The sequence below is a fragment of the Mercenaria mercenaria genome, chromosome 4 (genome assembly GCF_021730395.1).
Source record: "Mercenaria mercenaria strain notata chromosome 4, MADL_Memer_1, whole genome shotgun sequence".
NCBI classification, from domain to species: domain Eukaryota; kingdom Metazoa; phylum Mollusca; class Bivalvia; order Venerida; family Veneridae; genus Mercenaria; species Mercenaria mercenaria.
Window position 1 is genome coordinate 80377790 of NC_069364.1, and position 15493 is coordinate 80393282.

The window sequence follows — 15493 nt, forward strand, 5'->3', positions numbered from 1 at the left end:
CCTCTCTGCCAATCAAAAACTACTAACATTGGGATCAGAGTCCCGTGTATGGTTGCTTTACACCTGCCATGCTAAAGAACCAGGGAAGCTTCTGGAATTGGAGCGTCTTTTGTATCTTGCACGCTTCTTCCACTAACATTTCTTAAACAGTCTTCTGGAGGAGTCTCCCATATGGGTTACTGGTGGTGACTATAAATAAGTTAACATATTAAGCTTACATAATTATATACAATACATTAGCACAGTTAGGCTGTGTTTTATTGTAAGAGTAAAGGGCTAGTGTGTGTAAGTTTTTAATTAGTCTTAATAACCTTGTAGATGGTACCTAAAGAAATTTTATGTATCTACATGTTAAGTTAATGCCGTAATTTACTAATTTACGCAAATATAGTGAACATAGGCTTGTCTGGATAATTTTATCATGTCAGGATGGGTCTCAGTTTTAATTTGTTTATATATTTTGATGGTAATAGATGTATTTTGCAGCAGTTTAGAAAAGTTTATCTGATTTACTGTTAGTTAGTAGGAACTGCCAAGAAAAATCAGGTGGATTGCTTATTGCTAGGGTAATTAAGAAAATTTGAAAGCTTTGCAGGTGCTTGGTGAGGTCTAGAATAGACTCTTAGGCACTGTTTATGTAGAGTTTTTATGAGAAAAACAATGTTCTAAAATCAGGGTAATTAGACAGCTTGTGTGTTTGAAATGTTCTCAATTTATGGAGCTATTCTAGATGGTGAATGGTTTCTTGGTAGTGGTTGATTTGGTTTCTGATGTTACTTTACTTTCATTTATTTCCCTGTAGTTATATTTATATGTTTGGCATACAATTACCAGGAACATTTTAGTTAATTCTCTGTGATTTATATATAAATAGTTACGTTTAAAGGTTAGGAAGAACAGTTTAGGTTGGTAGCTTTGAATCACTTTTCCGCCACTGCTACAAGATTGAAAATTCTTTCTTGTAAGTGTTATGCAAGGGTACCCCACCCATATCTAAAATAATGTAAGAAGGCACCTGTGGTCTAGACTCCACCATTAAGGCGGAGAAAGTTGCCATACGACCTAAATTGTGTGGTAATTAAGACTTGAAATTCACCAAAACAAATAAACATACAAAATCTTTTGCTGTTAAATTCTGACAGTTTTGCTTGTATAGTATTTCTCTGTTTTTAGGAAGTTTAAGAAGAATAATTCTCTTGCATAGCAAATGCTTCCATTATTTTTAAAGTTCAATAATGCTTTTAATGTTATGTTCAGTAACAGTTGGAGCAGCTGTCTAAATAGAGAATAAACATAATTAGTGTGAATGGAGAAGCCCTAGTTGCACTTATAATGTAGGAGCTCTAAAGGGAGATAATAAAAGGAATGAATTAAATAATAATTTTCACTACATTTATTGAATATTCAAATAACAATTTCAAACAAGAGGGTCATGATGACACTATATCGCTCACCTGTTAAGCTTGGCCTTGGAATCATCAACATAAACATTCTGACCAAGTTTCATGAAGATATGGTCAGAAATGTGGCCTCTACAGTGTTAACAAGCTTTTCCTTTGATTTGAGTGGTGACATAGTTTTTGACCCCACATGACCCAGTTTTGAAATTGACAGGTGAGCTTAAAATAAGAAATTACAGTAAATTAATATATTTATATTCATTATGATAAATGTTCAACAGCAGTATAGCCAAAGGTTTAATCTGGTGGGGATGTTGTTGGAGTTACTTGTGGAGAATAAACATGTGCATAAAATTGTTTTAGCTAAATGAAATAATCTTGAGAATTGCAAAATTGCCAGGTATATATTTGATAAGGCTGGTAGCTGAAATTTGTAATAAAAGTTTTAAGTTTAATTGGAAACAAGATTTTGGCAAGAACTTAACTCTTACAGACACACATGTGTCAGAAATAAACCTCTTTTATAGTTTGAAATTTTACTTTTATTTGTTCTAGATATCTTGGAAAACAAATTCTTTGAATGATAGTTAACATGATAATTGAAATTGATGAGAAAATAAAGTACTTTATTCCTTCTTGTGCAAAAACTGTTTGGGTTTAAAGTAAGAATTTTATATAATTTTGCAGAATATAATCACCTACGAAAGATATATTACAAAATTGAAAGTATTTTGCTGTGATCACAACAGTTCCTTGTTTAAAAGTATCAGAGTAATTTAGTAACTCTATAACCCCTTCATAGGAATGATCCTTGTACCAAATTAGTTGAAATAATTCTGGTTACCATGGTAACTAAAATTTTAAAGACAACCAGAAGTACAATTGACCCAACTTCAAATAATTTCACAGAAATCACTATCCAAGGTAGCCAAACGCTATACTAATGATCATAAAACACTACTGGCAGAAGGCAGTGCCAAATTTTCCTGATAAATACAAAGAAAATAATTAAGAATTTTCACGTATGGAAAGAAAATGATGAAAATTTTGCTTGATTTCATTTCCTAAATTGTTGAAAATCTTCATGATTGTCAAAATATAGCTGTGTGGCAGGGTCAGAAGTATAGATCCATAGTTATGTGATATCATTGTGTGTGTGTGCTGGGTGGTGTGGGGGTGGAGGAGGGGCTTCCATTTTCATGGTTTCAACAAAACGGCTGTTTAATGAAGTCTTAAATTATTTGCCATTTTACTTTTTCTTGTGATTTTATTTTGTTGATTAACAAAACACTAAGCCAGGAAAAGTAATCACACATACATGATACTGATTCTACAGAAAATTGTAAGAAAAGTTAAAAGACATTATTTGAAATTTCTAAGGAGTTTAAAAATGAGCAGGGGTCTTAGAATTTTAATATTATATTCTATTAGATGCTTCAGAAACAAACTATTAGATTATCACCTGGCCTACGACATGTTGATCTTGGCTTCTGATAGAAATATAATTAGCCTGGAGTGTTGTAACATTTTTTTGAGTGTTGAAATAGATGATTTACAGGGGTGTAATTATTTTCTGTAAACAAAATAAATCACATGTCATGTCAGCAACTAAAGAGAACTAATATAGATGAGGATGCTTTTCAGACTTTCAGATTTTCTAGGTGAAATGGAATTACGGTTGGGAGGGGTGTGGGAGGGGAGAGAAAAAGTTATAAAGTACGTAAATTGTTTTCAATATTCCTCTCACACTTTTGAGAGTAGAATTTTTAAAGTAATTATGCTTGCATTTGCTGGTACTTGAAAAACAGAAATTAAGGCAATGGACCTTTTTTACAGAAAGTCTTTTGTGCATTAAATAATTCTGCTACATTTATGTCTGCAGATTGCCCACTTAATGTTTACTGTAATTTTGTCTTACCCATGGCCAGATGAGCTAAGGTTAATTACATGTTACCTGTAGTTTTGTTTTTGATCTGTGGCCAGATCAGCCAGATCAGCCAATGCCTGTTACTTGTTTACTGTATTTTTAGCTCACCTGTCACAAAGTGACAAGGTGAGCTTTTGTGATCGCGCAGTGTCAGTCGTCCGTGCGTGCGTGCGTCCGTCCGTAAACTTTTGCTTGTGACCACTCTAGAGGTCACATTTTTCAGAAAGTTGGTCAGAATGTTCATCTTGATGATATCTAGGTCAAGTTCGAAACTGAGTCACGTGCCGTCAAAAACTAGGTCAGTAGGTTGTGACCTCTCTAGAGGCCATATATTTCACAAGATCTTCATGAAACTTGGTCAGAATGTTCACCTTGATGATATCCAGGTCAAGTTCGAAACTGGGTCACGTGCCATCAAAAACTAGGTCAGTAGGTCTAAAAATAGAAAAACCTTGTGACATCTCTAGAGGCCATATATTTCACAAGATCTTCATGAAAATTGGTCAGAACATTCACCTTGATAATATCTAGGTCAAGTTCGAAACTGGGTCACGTGCCATCAAAAACTAGGTCAGTAGGTCAAATAATAGAAAAACCTTGTGACCTCTCTAGAGGCCATATTTTTCATGGGATCTGTATGAAAGTTGGTCTGAATATTTATCTTGATGATATCTAGGTCAACTTCAAAACTGGGTCATGTGCGGTCAAAAACTAGGTCAGTAGGTCTAAAAATAGAAAAACCTTGTGACCTCTCTAGAGGCCATATATTTCATGAGATCTTCATGAAAATTGGTCAGAATGTTCACTTGATGATATCTAGGTCAAGTTCGAAAGTGGGTCACGTGCGGTCAAGAACTAGGTCAGTAGGTCAAATAATAGAAAAACCTTGTTACCTCTCTAGAGGCCATATTTTTCATGGGATCAGTATGAAAATTGGTCTGAATGTTCATCTTGATGATATCTAGATCAAGTTTGAAAGTGGGTCACATGCCATCAAAAACTAGGTCAGTAGATCAAATACTAGAAAAACCTTGTGACCTCTCTAAAGGCCATATTTTTCATGGGATCTGTATGAAAATTGGTCTGAATGTTCATCTTGATGATATCTAGGTCAAGTTCGAAACAGGGTCATGTGCGGTTAAAAACTAGGTTATTAGATCTAAAAATAGAAAAACCTTGTGACCTCTCCAGAGACCATACTTGTGAATGGATCTCCATAAAAATTGGTCAGAATGTTCACCTTGATGATATCTAGGTCAAGTTTGAAACTGGGTCACGTGCCTTAAAAAACCAGGTCAGTAGGTCAAATAATAAAAAAACCTTGTGACCTCTCTAGAGGCCATACTTTTCATGGGATCTGTATGAAAGTTGGTCTGAATGTTCATCTTGATGATATCTAGGTCAAGTTTGAAACTGGGTCAACTGCGGTCAAAAACTAGGTCAGTAGGTCTAAAATTATTAAAATCTTTTGACCTCTCTAGAGACCATATTTTTCAATGGATCTTCATGAAAATTGGTCAGAATTTTTATCTTGATAATATCTAGGTCAGGTTCAAAACTGGGTCACATGAGCTCAAAAACTAGGTCACTATGTCAAATAATAGAAAAAACGATGTCATACTCAAAACTGGGTCATGTGGGAAGAGGTGAGCGATTCAGGACCATCATGGTCCTCTTGTTTGTCTTAGACTCTGATAAAAAAAGTTTTAGGCATGAAATTACTATTTGCTGTGCCTTTAACCCATAATGCCTTCACTATGCTAGTTGTATCATGATATGGAACTATTTTTTTCTTAACCCGTGGTTAATTTAAGAAATAATTTATTGCAAAATTGTGTTTTAACACTATATTTATACGCAAGGAAGGGTTATATGTCTAGAGTAATAATTTCATGAGGGTTACTGTTACTTAGTATGCACTTGATGATTGGCTTGTTCGCTTGTAAAAGTCGGAACTATTTGCCCAAGGACTAGGGGGAATTTAGTTTTAACTATTGGCCAATAAACTTCATTCTAATATGCTTTTCTCTGTTAAAACACTCTTACGCTAGAATGACGTCACATTAATGTGCGATGTTTATGTTGCGGCCAAGAAAGAGCGCTACTATATTTTATCTACTGTTTTAAATAAAAGGCATATTAGAATGGAAATAATTTATACCAAAACCATATTTTAACACTATTTATACACTCGGGCGATAATACTTCTGCGCCCTCTTGAAATTATTACCCCTAACATATAACTGCCCATCGTGCTTAAATGTTAAAGAAAAATGTCTTTAAAGTATTGTAATTGTATGTATTTTCAGGGTAAACAGAAGCAGACAAAAAGAACACAAACATTTTTCCAGTTTTGTAACGCAAAAGAAGCAATATTGTTATGTACAGATGTGGCAGCAAGAGGGTTAGATATACCTGCTGTTGATTGGATAGTACAAGTTGACCCACCAGATGACCCTAAGGTACATAAACTGTATATATACATTTTCTAGCATATGAAAATATTTTCAAAATTTTATTTGCTTCTCCTGTTGAAGATTAAAAGTTGAATTTCAGTAAAAATTTTATGTCAACAAAAGAAGAAAATGGATTACTGTTAAATTCTTATTATCTACCGTAATTATTTGAAAGTAATAATTTTTAAGAATTTCATATTTGCTTCTGTCCTAGAATTTAGATTGCAACAGAGTTCCATTTTATGGTTGATAATTAATGTGGTTTAACCATTTTCCTTATACTATCTGTGTTTTGGGTCACATGAAACCTTGGAAAGGTCTAGCATTTTGTTTTTACCCTTGTGAACTTAAGCAATCTGTGTTTTATTGCATAATCTCTGGTAAAAGCAGTTGATTTAAAAGGAATCCAGATATAATTAGAAAATGCACTACAATTAAATATGATTGAAACATAAAACAAGTGATGTCTCCCATCTTTAAATATTTGATAGTGCTTTAATTGCTTATTATGGAATTGCAATGTTGAGATGTAGGATCAGCCGTATTCAGTGTTGTTGATCTTGCCTCACTGCAAATTTGTTCTGTGGAACTGTTGTTTTAAAACCAACATGATTAATTTTTAGCTCAACTATACAAAGTATAAGGAGAGCTATCCTACTCGACCCGGCGTCGGCATCTTTCCACGTCCCCAACTTGGTTAAAGTTTTCTTACACTTTCTCTTTTTTCAACTTATCTTTTTAATTACTTGATGGATTTGATTCAAACTTGAAATAGTTATTCCTCCTCATCATCCACATCATCTGGCATAAGGGCCATAACTCTTGCACCAATATTTCATGATTTATCCCCGCTTTTCACTTAGATTTTCAGGTTAAAGTTTTGATGCACTTTCACTCTATCTCTGTTATTACTGAATGGATTTGATTCAAACTTAAAATATTGTTCAACATCATCACTCACATCATATGACACAAGGTGCATAACTCTGGCACCAATTTTTCATGAGTTATTCCCCCTTTTTACTTAGAATTTCAGGTTAAAGTTTTGATGCACTTTCACTCTTTCACTGTTATTACTGAATGGATTTGATTCAAACTTAAAATAGTTGTTCAACATCATCACCAACACCATATGGCACAAGGTGCATAACTCTGGCACCAATTTTTCATGAATTATGCCCCTTTTTTACTTAGAATTTCAGGTTGAAGTTTTGATGCACTTTCACTCTATATCTTGTTATTATGTCTCCCCCAGGAGACATATTGTTTTTGCCCTGTCCGTCCGTCCGTACGTACGTCACACTTCATTTCCGAGCAATAACTGGAGAACCATTTGACCTAGAACCTTCAAACTTCTTAGGGTTGTAGGGCTGCTGGAGTAGACGACCCCTATTGTTTTTGGGGTCACTCCATCAAAGGTCAAGGTCACAGGGGCCTGAACATTGAAAACCATTTCCGATCAATAACTAGAGAACCACTTGACCGTGAATGTTGAAACTTCATAGGGTGATTGGTCATGAAGAGTAGATGAACCCTATTGATTTTGGGGTCACTCCGTCAAAGGTCAAGGTCACAGGGGCCTGAACATTGAAAACCATTTCCGATCAATAACTAGAGAACCACTTGAACCAGAATGTTGAAACTTCATAGGATGATTGGTCATGAAGAGTAGATAACCCCTATTGATTTTGGGGTCACTCTGTCAAAGGCCAAGGTCACAGGGGCCTGAACATTGAAAACAATTTCCCATCAATAACTAGAGAACCAATTGACCCAGAATATTGAAACTTCATAGGATGATTGGTCATGAAGAGTAGATGACCCCTATTGATTTTGGGGTCACTCCATCAAAGGTCAAGGTCACAGGGGCCTGAACATTGAAAACCATTTCTGATCAATAACTAGAGAACCACTTGACCCAGAGTGTTGAAACTTATAGGATGATTGAACATGCAAAGTAGATGACCCCTTTCGATTTTGGGGTCACTCCATTAAAGGTCAAGGTCACAGGGGCCTGAACATTGAAAACCATTTCCGGTCAGTAACTTGAGAACCACTTGACCAAGAATGTTGAAACTTAATAGGATGATTGGTCATAAAGAGTAGATGACCCATAACAATTTTGGGGTCACTCTGTGAAAGGTCAAGGTCACAGGGGCCCAAACATTGAAAACCATTTCCGGTCAGTAACTTGAGAACCACTTGACCCAGAATGATGAAACTTCGTAGGATGATTGGTCATGCAGAGTAGATGAACCCTAACGATTTTAGGGTCACTCTGTTAAAGGTCAAGGCCACAGGGGCCTGAACATGGAAAACCATTTCCAATCAATAACTTGAGAACCTCTCAACCCAGAATGTTGAAACTTCATAGGATGATTGTTCATGCAGAATAAATGACCCTTATTGTTTTTGGGGTCACTCCATTAAAGGTCAAGGTCACAGGGGCCTGAACATTGATAACCAGTTCTGATCAATAACTTGAGAACCACTTGACCCAGAATGTTGAAACTTCATAGGATGATTGAACATGCAGTGTAGATGACCCGTATTGATTTTGGGGTCAGTCTATTAAAGGTCAAGGTCACAGTGGCCTGTTCATGTAAAATCATTTTTTGGAAATAACTTGAGAACCACTTGACCTACAATGTTGAAACTTAATAGGATGATTGGACATGCAGAGTAGATGACCCCTATTTATTTTGAGGTCACTTGATCAAAGGTCAAGGTCACAGGAGCCTGAACAGTGACTTGAGAACCACTAGGCCACAAGTGTTGAAATTTAGCGGGATGACTGGACATGCCAAGTAGATGATCCCTATTGCAGCCAACCATCAGTGTCTCTTTGACTTTCGCTCCTGACCCCTATTGACTTCTTGCCTATAGGACTTTGCATTTGGGGAGACATGCGCTTTTTAGCTCACCTGTCACAAAGTGACAAGGTGAGCTTTTGTGATCGCGCAGTGTCCGTCGTCCGTCGTCCATCCGTGCGTCCGTAAACTTTTTGCTTGTGACCACTCTAGAGGTCACATTTTTCATGGGATCTTTATGAAAAATGGTCAGAATGTTCATCTTGATGATATCTAGGTCAAGTTCGAAACTGGGTCATGTGCGGTCAAAAACTAGGTCAGTAGGTCTAAAAATAGAAAAACCTTGTGACCACTCTAGAGGTCACATTTTTCATGTGATCTTCATGAAAGATGGTCAGAATGTTCATCTTGATGATATCTAGGTCAAGTTCGAAACTGGGTCACGTGCAGTCAAAAACTAGGTCAGTAGGTCTAAAAATAGAAAAACCTTGTGACCACTCTAGAGGTCACATTTTTCATGGGATCTTAATGAAAATTGGTCAGAATGTTCATCTTGATGATATCTAGGTCAAGTTCGAAACTGGGTGACGTGCGGTCAAAAACTAGGTCAGTAGGTCTAAAAATAGAAAAACCTTGTGACCACTCTAGAGGTCACATTTTTCATGGGATCTTCATGAAAAATGGTCAGAATGTTCATCTTGATGATATCTAGGTCAAGTGCGAAACTGGGTTACGTGCCTTCAAAAACTAGGTCAGTAGGTCTAAAAATAGAAAAACCTTGTGACCACTCTAGAGGTCACATTTTTCATGGGATCTTCATGAAAGTTGGTCAGAATGTTCATCTTGATGATATCTAGGTCAAGTTCGAAACTGGGTCACGTGCCTTCAAAAACTAGGTCAGTAGGTCTAAAAATAGAAAAACCTTGTGACCACTCTAGAGGTCACATTTTTCATGGGATCTTCATGAAAGTTGGTCAGATTGTTCATCTTGATGATATTTAGGTCAAGTTCGAAACTGGGTCACGTGTGGTCAAAAACTAGGTCAGTAGGTCTAAAAATAGAAAAACCTTGTGACCACTCTAGAGGTCACATTTTTCATGGGATCTTCATGAAAGTTGGTCAGAATGTTCATCTTGATGATATCTAGGTCAAATTCGAAACTGGGTCACGTGGAGTCAAAAACTAGGTCAGTAGGTCTAAAAATATAAAAACCTTGTGACCACTCTAGAGGTCACATTTTTCATGGGATCTTTATGAAAGTTGGTCAGAATGTTTATCTTGATGATATCTAGGTCAAATTCGAAACTGGGTCACGTGCCTTCAAAAACTAGGTCAGTAGGTCTAAAAATAGAAAAACCTTGTGACCACTCTAGAGGTCACATTTTTCATGGGATCTTCATGAAAGTTGGTCAGAATGTTCATCTTGATGATATCTAGGTCAGGTGCGAAACTGGGTCACGTGCGGTCAAAAACTAGGTCAGTAGGTCTAAAAATAGAAAAACCTTGTGACCACTCTAGAGGTCACATTTTTCATGGGATCTTAATGAAAGTTGGTCAGAATGTTCATCTTGATGATATCTAGGTCAAGTTCGAAACTGGGTGACGTGCGGTCAAAAACTAGGTCAGTAGGTCTAAAAATAGAAAAACCTTGTGACCACTCTAGAGGTCACATTTTTCATGGGATCTTCATGAAAAATGGTCAGAATGTTCATCTTGATGATATCTAGGTCAAGTGCGAAACTGGGTTACGTGCCTTCAAAAACTAGGTCAGTAGGTCTAAAAATAGAAAAACCTTGTGACCACTCTAGAGGTCACATTTTTCATGGGATCTTCATGAAAGTTGGTCAGAATGTTCATCTTGATGATATCTAGGTCAAGTTCGAAACTGGGTCACGTGCCTTCAAAAACTAGGTCAGTAGGTCTAAAAATAGAAAAACCTTGTGACCACTCTAGAGGTCACATTTTTCATGGGATCTTCATGAAAGTTGGTCAAAAACGATGTCATACTCAAAACTGGGTCATGTGGGAAGAGGTGAGCGATTCAGGACCATCATGGTCCTCTTGTTTACAAAAGCATTTTCTAGTTACTGAATGGATCTGATTCAAACTTAAAATAATTGTTCAGCATCATCACCCACATCATATGACACAAGGTGCATAATTCTGGCACCAATTTTTCATAAATTATGCCCCCTTTTACTTAGAATTTAAGGTTAATTTTGATGCATTTTCACTATATCTCAGTTATTATGAAATGGATTTGATTCAAACTTGAAGTAGTTGCTCCACATCATCACCCACATCATATGACACAAAATGCATAACTCTTGCACCAATATTTAATGAATTATGCCCCCTTTTTGCTTAGAATATACTAATATATTGTTTTGATACATTTTATCTTTACCTCTCTTATTACTTAATATTTTTGACACAGACTCAGGCTATTGTGAAATATCTTCATCCACTATTGGAGTCATTAAACACTCCAGAGACAGCTCCAGTTTTCTCAGATGTGCCCAGTTTCACTATTCAGCATCAAAATAGTCGAGTGCACTGTCTCCTGTGGCAGCTCTTGTTGTTTTCACCTGCTGGCTTAGCTCAATAGGGCGAGTGCAGGTCTATGGATCACACGATTGTGAGTTAGATCCTCAGACGAGGCACATGTTCTCTGTGACAATTTGATAAAAGTCATTGTGTCTGAAATCAATCATCCTCCACTTCTGGTCCATATGGGGAGGTTGACAATTACATGTGGAGAACAGGTTCGTACTGGTACATACCGATAATCCAGAAACACTGGTAAGGTTAACTGCCCACCGTTACATAACAGAAATGCCATTGAAAAACAGCATTTAACCCAAAACAATCAATTTTTGTTTTCAGTTATATAATTACTGGTTTACATATTGAGCAGGGTACAAATTAAATTCTGTTTACTACAGGAATATATTCATCGTGTGGGCAGGACAGCAAGAGGGGAAGGTGGAGTAGGTCACGCCTTGTTGATATTGCGGCCAGAGGAATTGGGATTTCTCCGCTTCTTGAAACAAGCCAAAGTCCCTCTCAATGAATTTGAATTCTCATGGAGTAAAATTTCTGACATACAGCTTCAGGTAAATCTAAATAATTGTTTGTTTCCCTTAGCTCTCTTAGCTTTTCATTACTGAAACACTTTTTATGCCCCCGACATAAAATGGGGGGCGGGGGTGCATATAGTGTTACCCCTGTCCGTGTGTGTGTTTGTTTGTGTGTTCGCGAAAGGGTGGTGTTCATGTCACAGCCATAACTTTGACATGCATGGTCCGATTTCAGAATAATTTGACACAAATGATAAGCATGGATAGACGATGTGTCATGCGCAAAAAACATTTCACTAGCTCAAAGTTCAAGGTCACAGTCCTTGGTTGAACTTAGCCAATTTTCACTACATAAGTGGTCTTTGTGACCGGTCCATAACTTTGACATGCATTGTCCGATTTCAAAATAATTTGACAAAAATAATAAGCATGGATAGATGATATGTCATGCCCAGAACCATTTCACTAGCTCAAAGGTCAGGGTCACAGTCCTTGGTTGAACAATTTTCACTACATATACAGATTACTAAATTTTCTGGTTTTCCTACAATATTTTTTTTTGTAAATAAATAGGGCCAAGGGTCCTTCTTTTAGTTTGTGAGCAGTACCATGCCTGTGACCTTTCTCATGTTGCGGGGGCATCCGTATCTGTGACACATTTCTAGTTTTATCATTCTTGATTTTTGCTAACCCTGGGGAATACAGGGTAATGTATTGTTACAGATAAGACATATGTTTAGCTGTTGCCTGCCCTTTCATTACCATCATAGAACTTGACCATCTGTTAAGCTGCTGTTTGCCTCTTTATTAACATCATAAAATTTTTGCCGTCTGTTTAATTGCTGTTTACCCCTTTATTACCATCATAGAACTTTGGCCGTCTTTTTATGCCCGCGAAGGTGGGCATATTAAAATCGCACTGTCCATCTGTGTGAATTCTTGTCTGGGCTTTAACTCTGCCATCCATAAATGGATTTTGAAATAACTTGTCTTAAATATTCACCATGATGAGACGACATGTCATGCGCAAGACCCAGACCCCTAGCTCCAAGGTCACACTTAGAGGTCAAAGGTTAACAGGGTCTATTTCGTGTCCTGTCCATAATTCGGCCATCCTTGAAGGGATTTTGAAATAACTTGGCATAAATGTTTACCATAATGAGATGATGTGTCATGCACAAGACTCGGACCCCTAGCTCCAAGGTCAAGGTCACACTTAGAAGTTAAATGTTAATAGGTGTCCTGTTCATAACTCTGCCATTCATCAAGGGATTTTGAAATTACTTCACATAAATATTCCCCATAACCAGACAACTTGTCATGCACAGGACCCCAACCCCTAGTTCTAAGTTCAAGGTCACACTTAGAGGTTAAAGGTTAACATGGTCTGTTTCTCGTCCGGTCCATAACTCTGCCATCAATGAAGGGATTTTAATATTACTTGGCATTAATGTTCCCTTTAATGAGATGATATGTCATGCGCAAAATAATTCATACCTAAACTATTCTGGCATATTTTGTGCAGACAATTACCCCATTAATACCATGATAGAACTTCGGCGTCACCGTTGGTTAAAGTTTTTGATAAAGTCAAATATCTGTATTACTATCAAAGCTATTGACTTGAAACTTAAAATACTTATTTACCTACTATCAAAGTCTACACCAGGAGAAACAATCCCCATAACTCTGATTGGATTTTGACAGAATTATGCCCCTTTTTAACTTAGAATTTTTGATAAAGTCAAATATCTCTGTTACTATCAAAGCTATTGACTTGAAACTTAAAATAGTTATTTACCATCAAAGTCTACACTAGGAGAAACGATCCCCATAACTCTGATTTGAATTTTGACAGAATAATGCCCCTTTTTCACTTAGTATTTTTTGTTAAAATTTTTGATAAAGTCAAATATCTCTGTTACTATTAAAGCTTTTGACTTGAAACTTAAAATAGTTATTTACTATCAAAGTCTACACCAGGAGAAACAATCTCCATTACTCTGGTTTGAATTTTGACAGAATTATGCCCCTTTTTAACTTAGATTTTTTTTTGTTAAAATTTTTGATAAAGTCTAATATCTCTGTTACTATTAAAGCTTTTGAGTTGAAACTTAAAATAGTTATTTGCTATCAAAGTCTGCACCAGAAGAAACAATGCCCATTACTCTGATTTGAAGTTTGACAGAATTATGTCACTTTTTAACTTGGATTTTTTTTTACTGGCAAAGCACTAATTCAGAGTCAAGCACTGAGAAAATTCGAGCGCACTGTCTTACAGACAGCTCTTGTTTAATTGCTCTTTACCTCTTTATTACCATCATACAACTTTGGCTATCTTTTTAATTGCTCTTTACCCCTTTATTACCATCATAGAAATTTGGCTATCTTTTTAATTGCTGTTTACCCCTTCATTACCATTATAGAATTTTAGCCATCTTTTTAGCTCATCTGATTTTTATGCCCCCCCCCGAAGAGAGGCATATTAGATTTCAACTGTCCGTCCGTTCGTTAGTTTGTTCGTTTGTTCGTTTGTTCGTCACAATGTTAACTTTTTGCATGAAGCCACTTTACTCTCGAACCACTGAACCCAGGACCTTCAAACTTCACCTGCTAATAGTACTTACTGAGTGCATGACCCCTATTGACTTTGGGGTCACCAGGTCAAAGGTCAAGGCGCTGCTGGGGTATTTGTCACCATTAGTGACAGCTCTTGTTTGAAAAAGAAAATGATGAGTTATTGTCATCACTTGATCGGCTTGGGCGTTGGCGTTACCTGGTTAAGTTTTATGTTAAGGTCAGCTTTTATCAAAAACTATCAAAGCTGTTGCTTTAAAACTTGCAACACTTGTTGACCATCAATAGCTAACTCAGTCTTGCTTTTTGCCAAAATTATGGCCCCTTTTGTACATAGAAAAAATCAGATTTCTTCGTTAAGTTTTGTGTTTAGGTCAGCTTTTCTCCTAAACTATCAAAGCTATTGCTTTAAAACTTACAACACTTGTTCACCATCAAAAGCTGACTCTGTACAGCAAGAAACATAACTCCATCCTGCTTTTTGCAAGAATTATGGCCCCTTTTAGACTTGGAAAATATCAGATTTCTTGGTTTAATTTTGCGTTTAGGTCAACTTTTCTCCTTAACGGTCAAAGCTATTGCTTCAAAACTTGGAGCATTTATTCGCCATTAAAAGCTGACTCTGCACAGCAAGTACCGTAACTCTACATTGCTTTTTGCAAGAATTATGGCCCCTTTTGGACTTAGAAAATCATGAGTAGGACAATATTTCTATTATACAGAGACAAAAAAATCAGATGAGCATCTGCACCCGCAAGGCAGTGCTCTTGTTTAATTGCTCTTTACCTCTTTATTACCATTATACAACTTTACCCATCTTTTTAAATGCTGTTTACCCATTCATTGCCATCATAGAATTTTGGCCATCTTTTTAATTGCTGTTTATCCCTTCCTTACTATCATAGAACTTTGGCCACATGTTTTAATTGCTGTTTACCTCTTTATTACCATCATAGAACTATCCGAATGGTTCCCTCAGTTGGCATGGTTCGCACAGGTCCTTAAAAGTCCTTGAATTTGATCCCAAGTCCTTGAAAAGTCCTTGAATTTTTTCTTCCAAAAATCCCCTGAAAAAGTACTTGAATTTTGAAAAAAAAGGTAGAAAAGTCCTTAAATTTTGCTAAAAATGGGGGTGCAATCGTATTGTAGGGGAAAAATACAAAAAATAAATAATAAATAAGTCAAAACGAGCGAAAAAACGGTGTAAAATGAAAATACATGCACACCTACGGAGGGAACGCTA

The 15493-nt window shown here is 36.5% G+C and overlaps 1 protein-coding gene across 4 annotated transcripts in view; it reads left to right on the forward strand.

Annotated features, from left to right (window-relative positions):
• LOC123552273 (uncharacterized) overlaps positions 1–15493 on the forward strand; it is an 89398-nt gene that overhangs the window by 54432 nt on the left and 19473 nt on the right. For all 4 annotated transcript variants that reach the window (XM_053541767.1, XM_053541768.1, XM_053541769.1 and 1 more), the window contains 2 exons: positions 5637–5789; positions 11539–11709. In XM_053541767.1, the coding sequence (XP_053397742.1) occupies positions 5637–5789; positions 11539–11709 (324 nt within the window). The remainder of the gene's footprint in view (positions 1–5636; positions 5790–11538; positions 11710–15493) is intronic.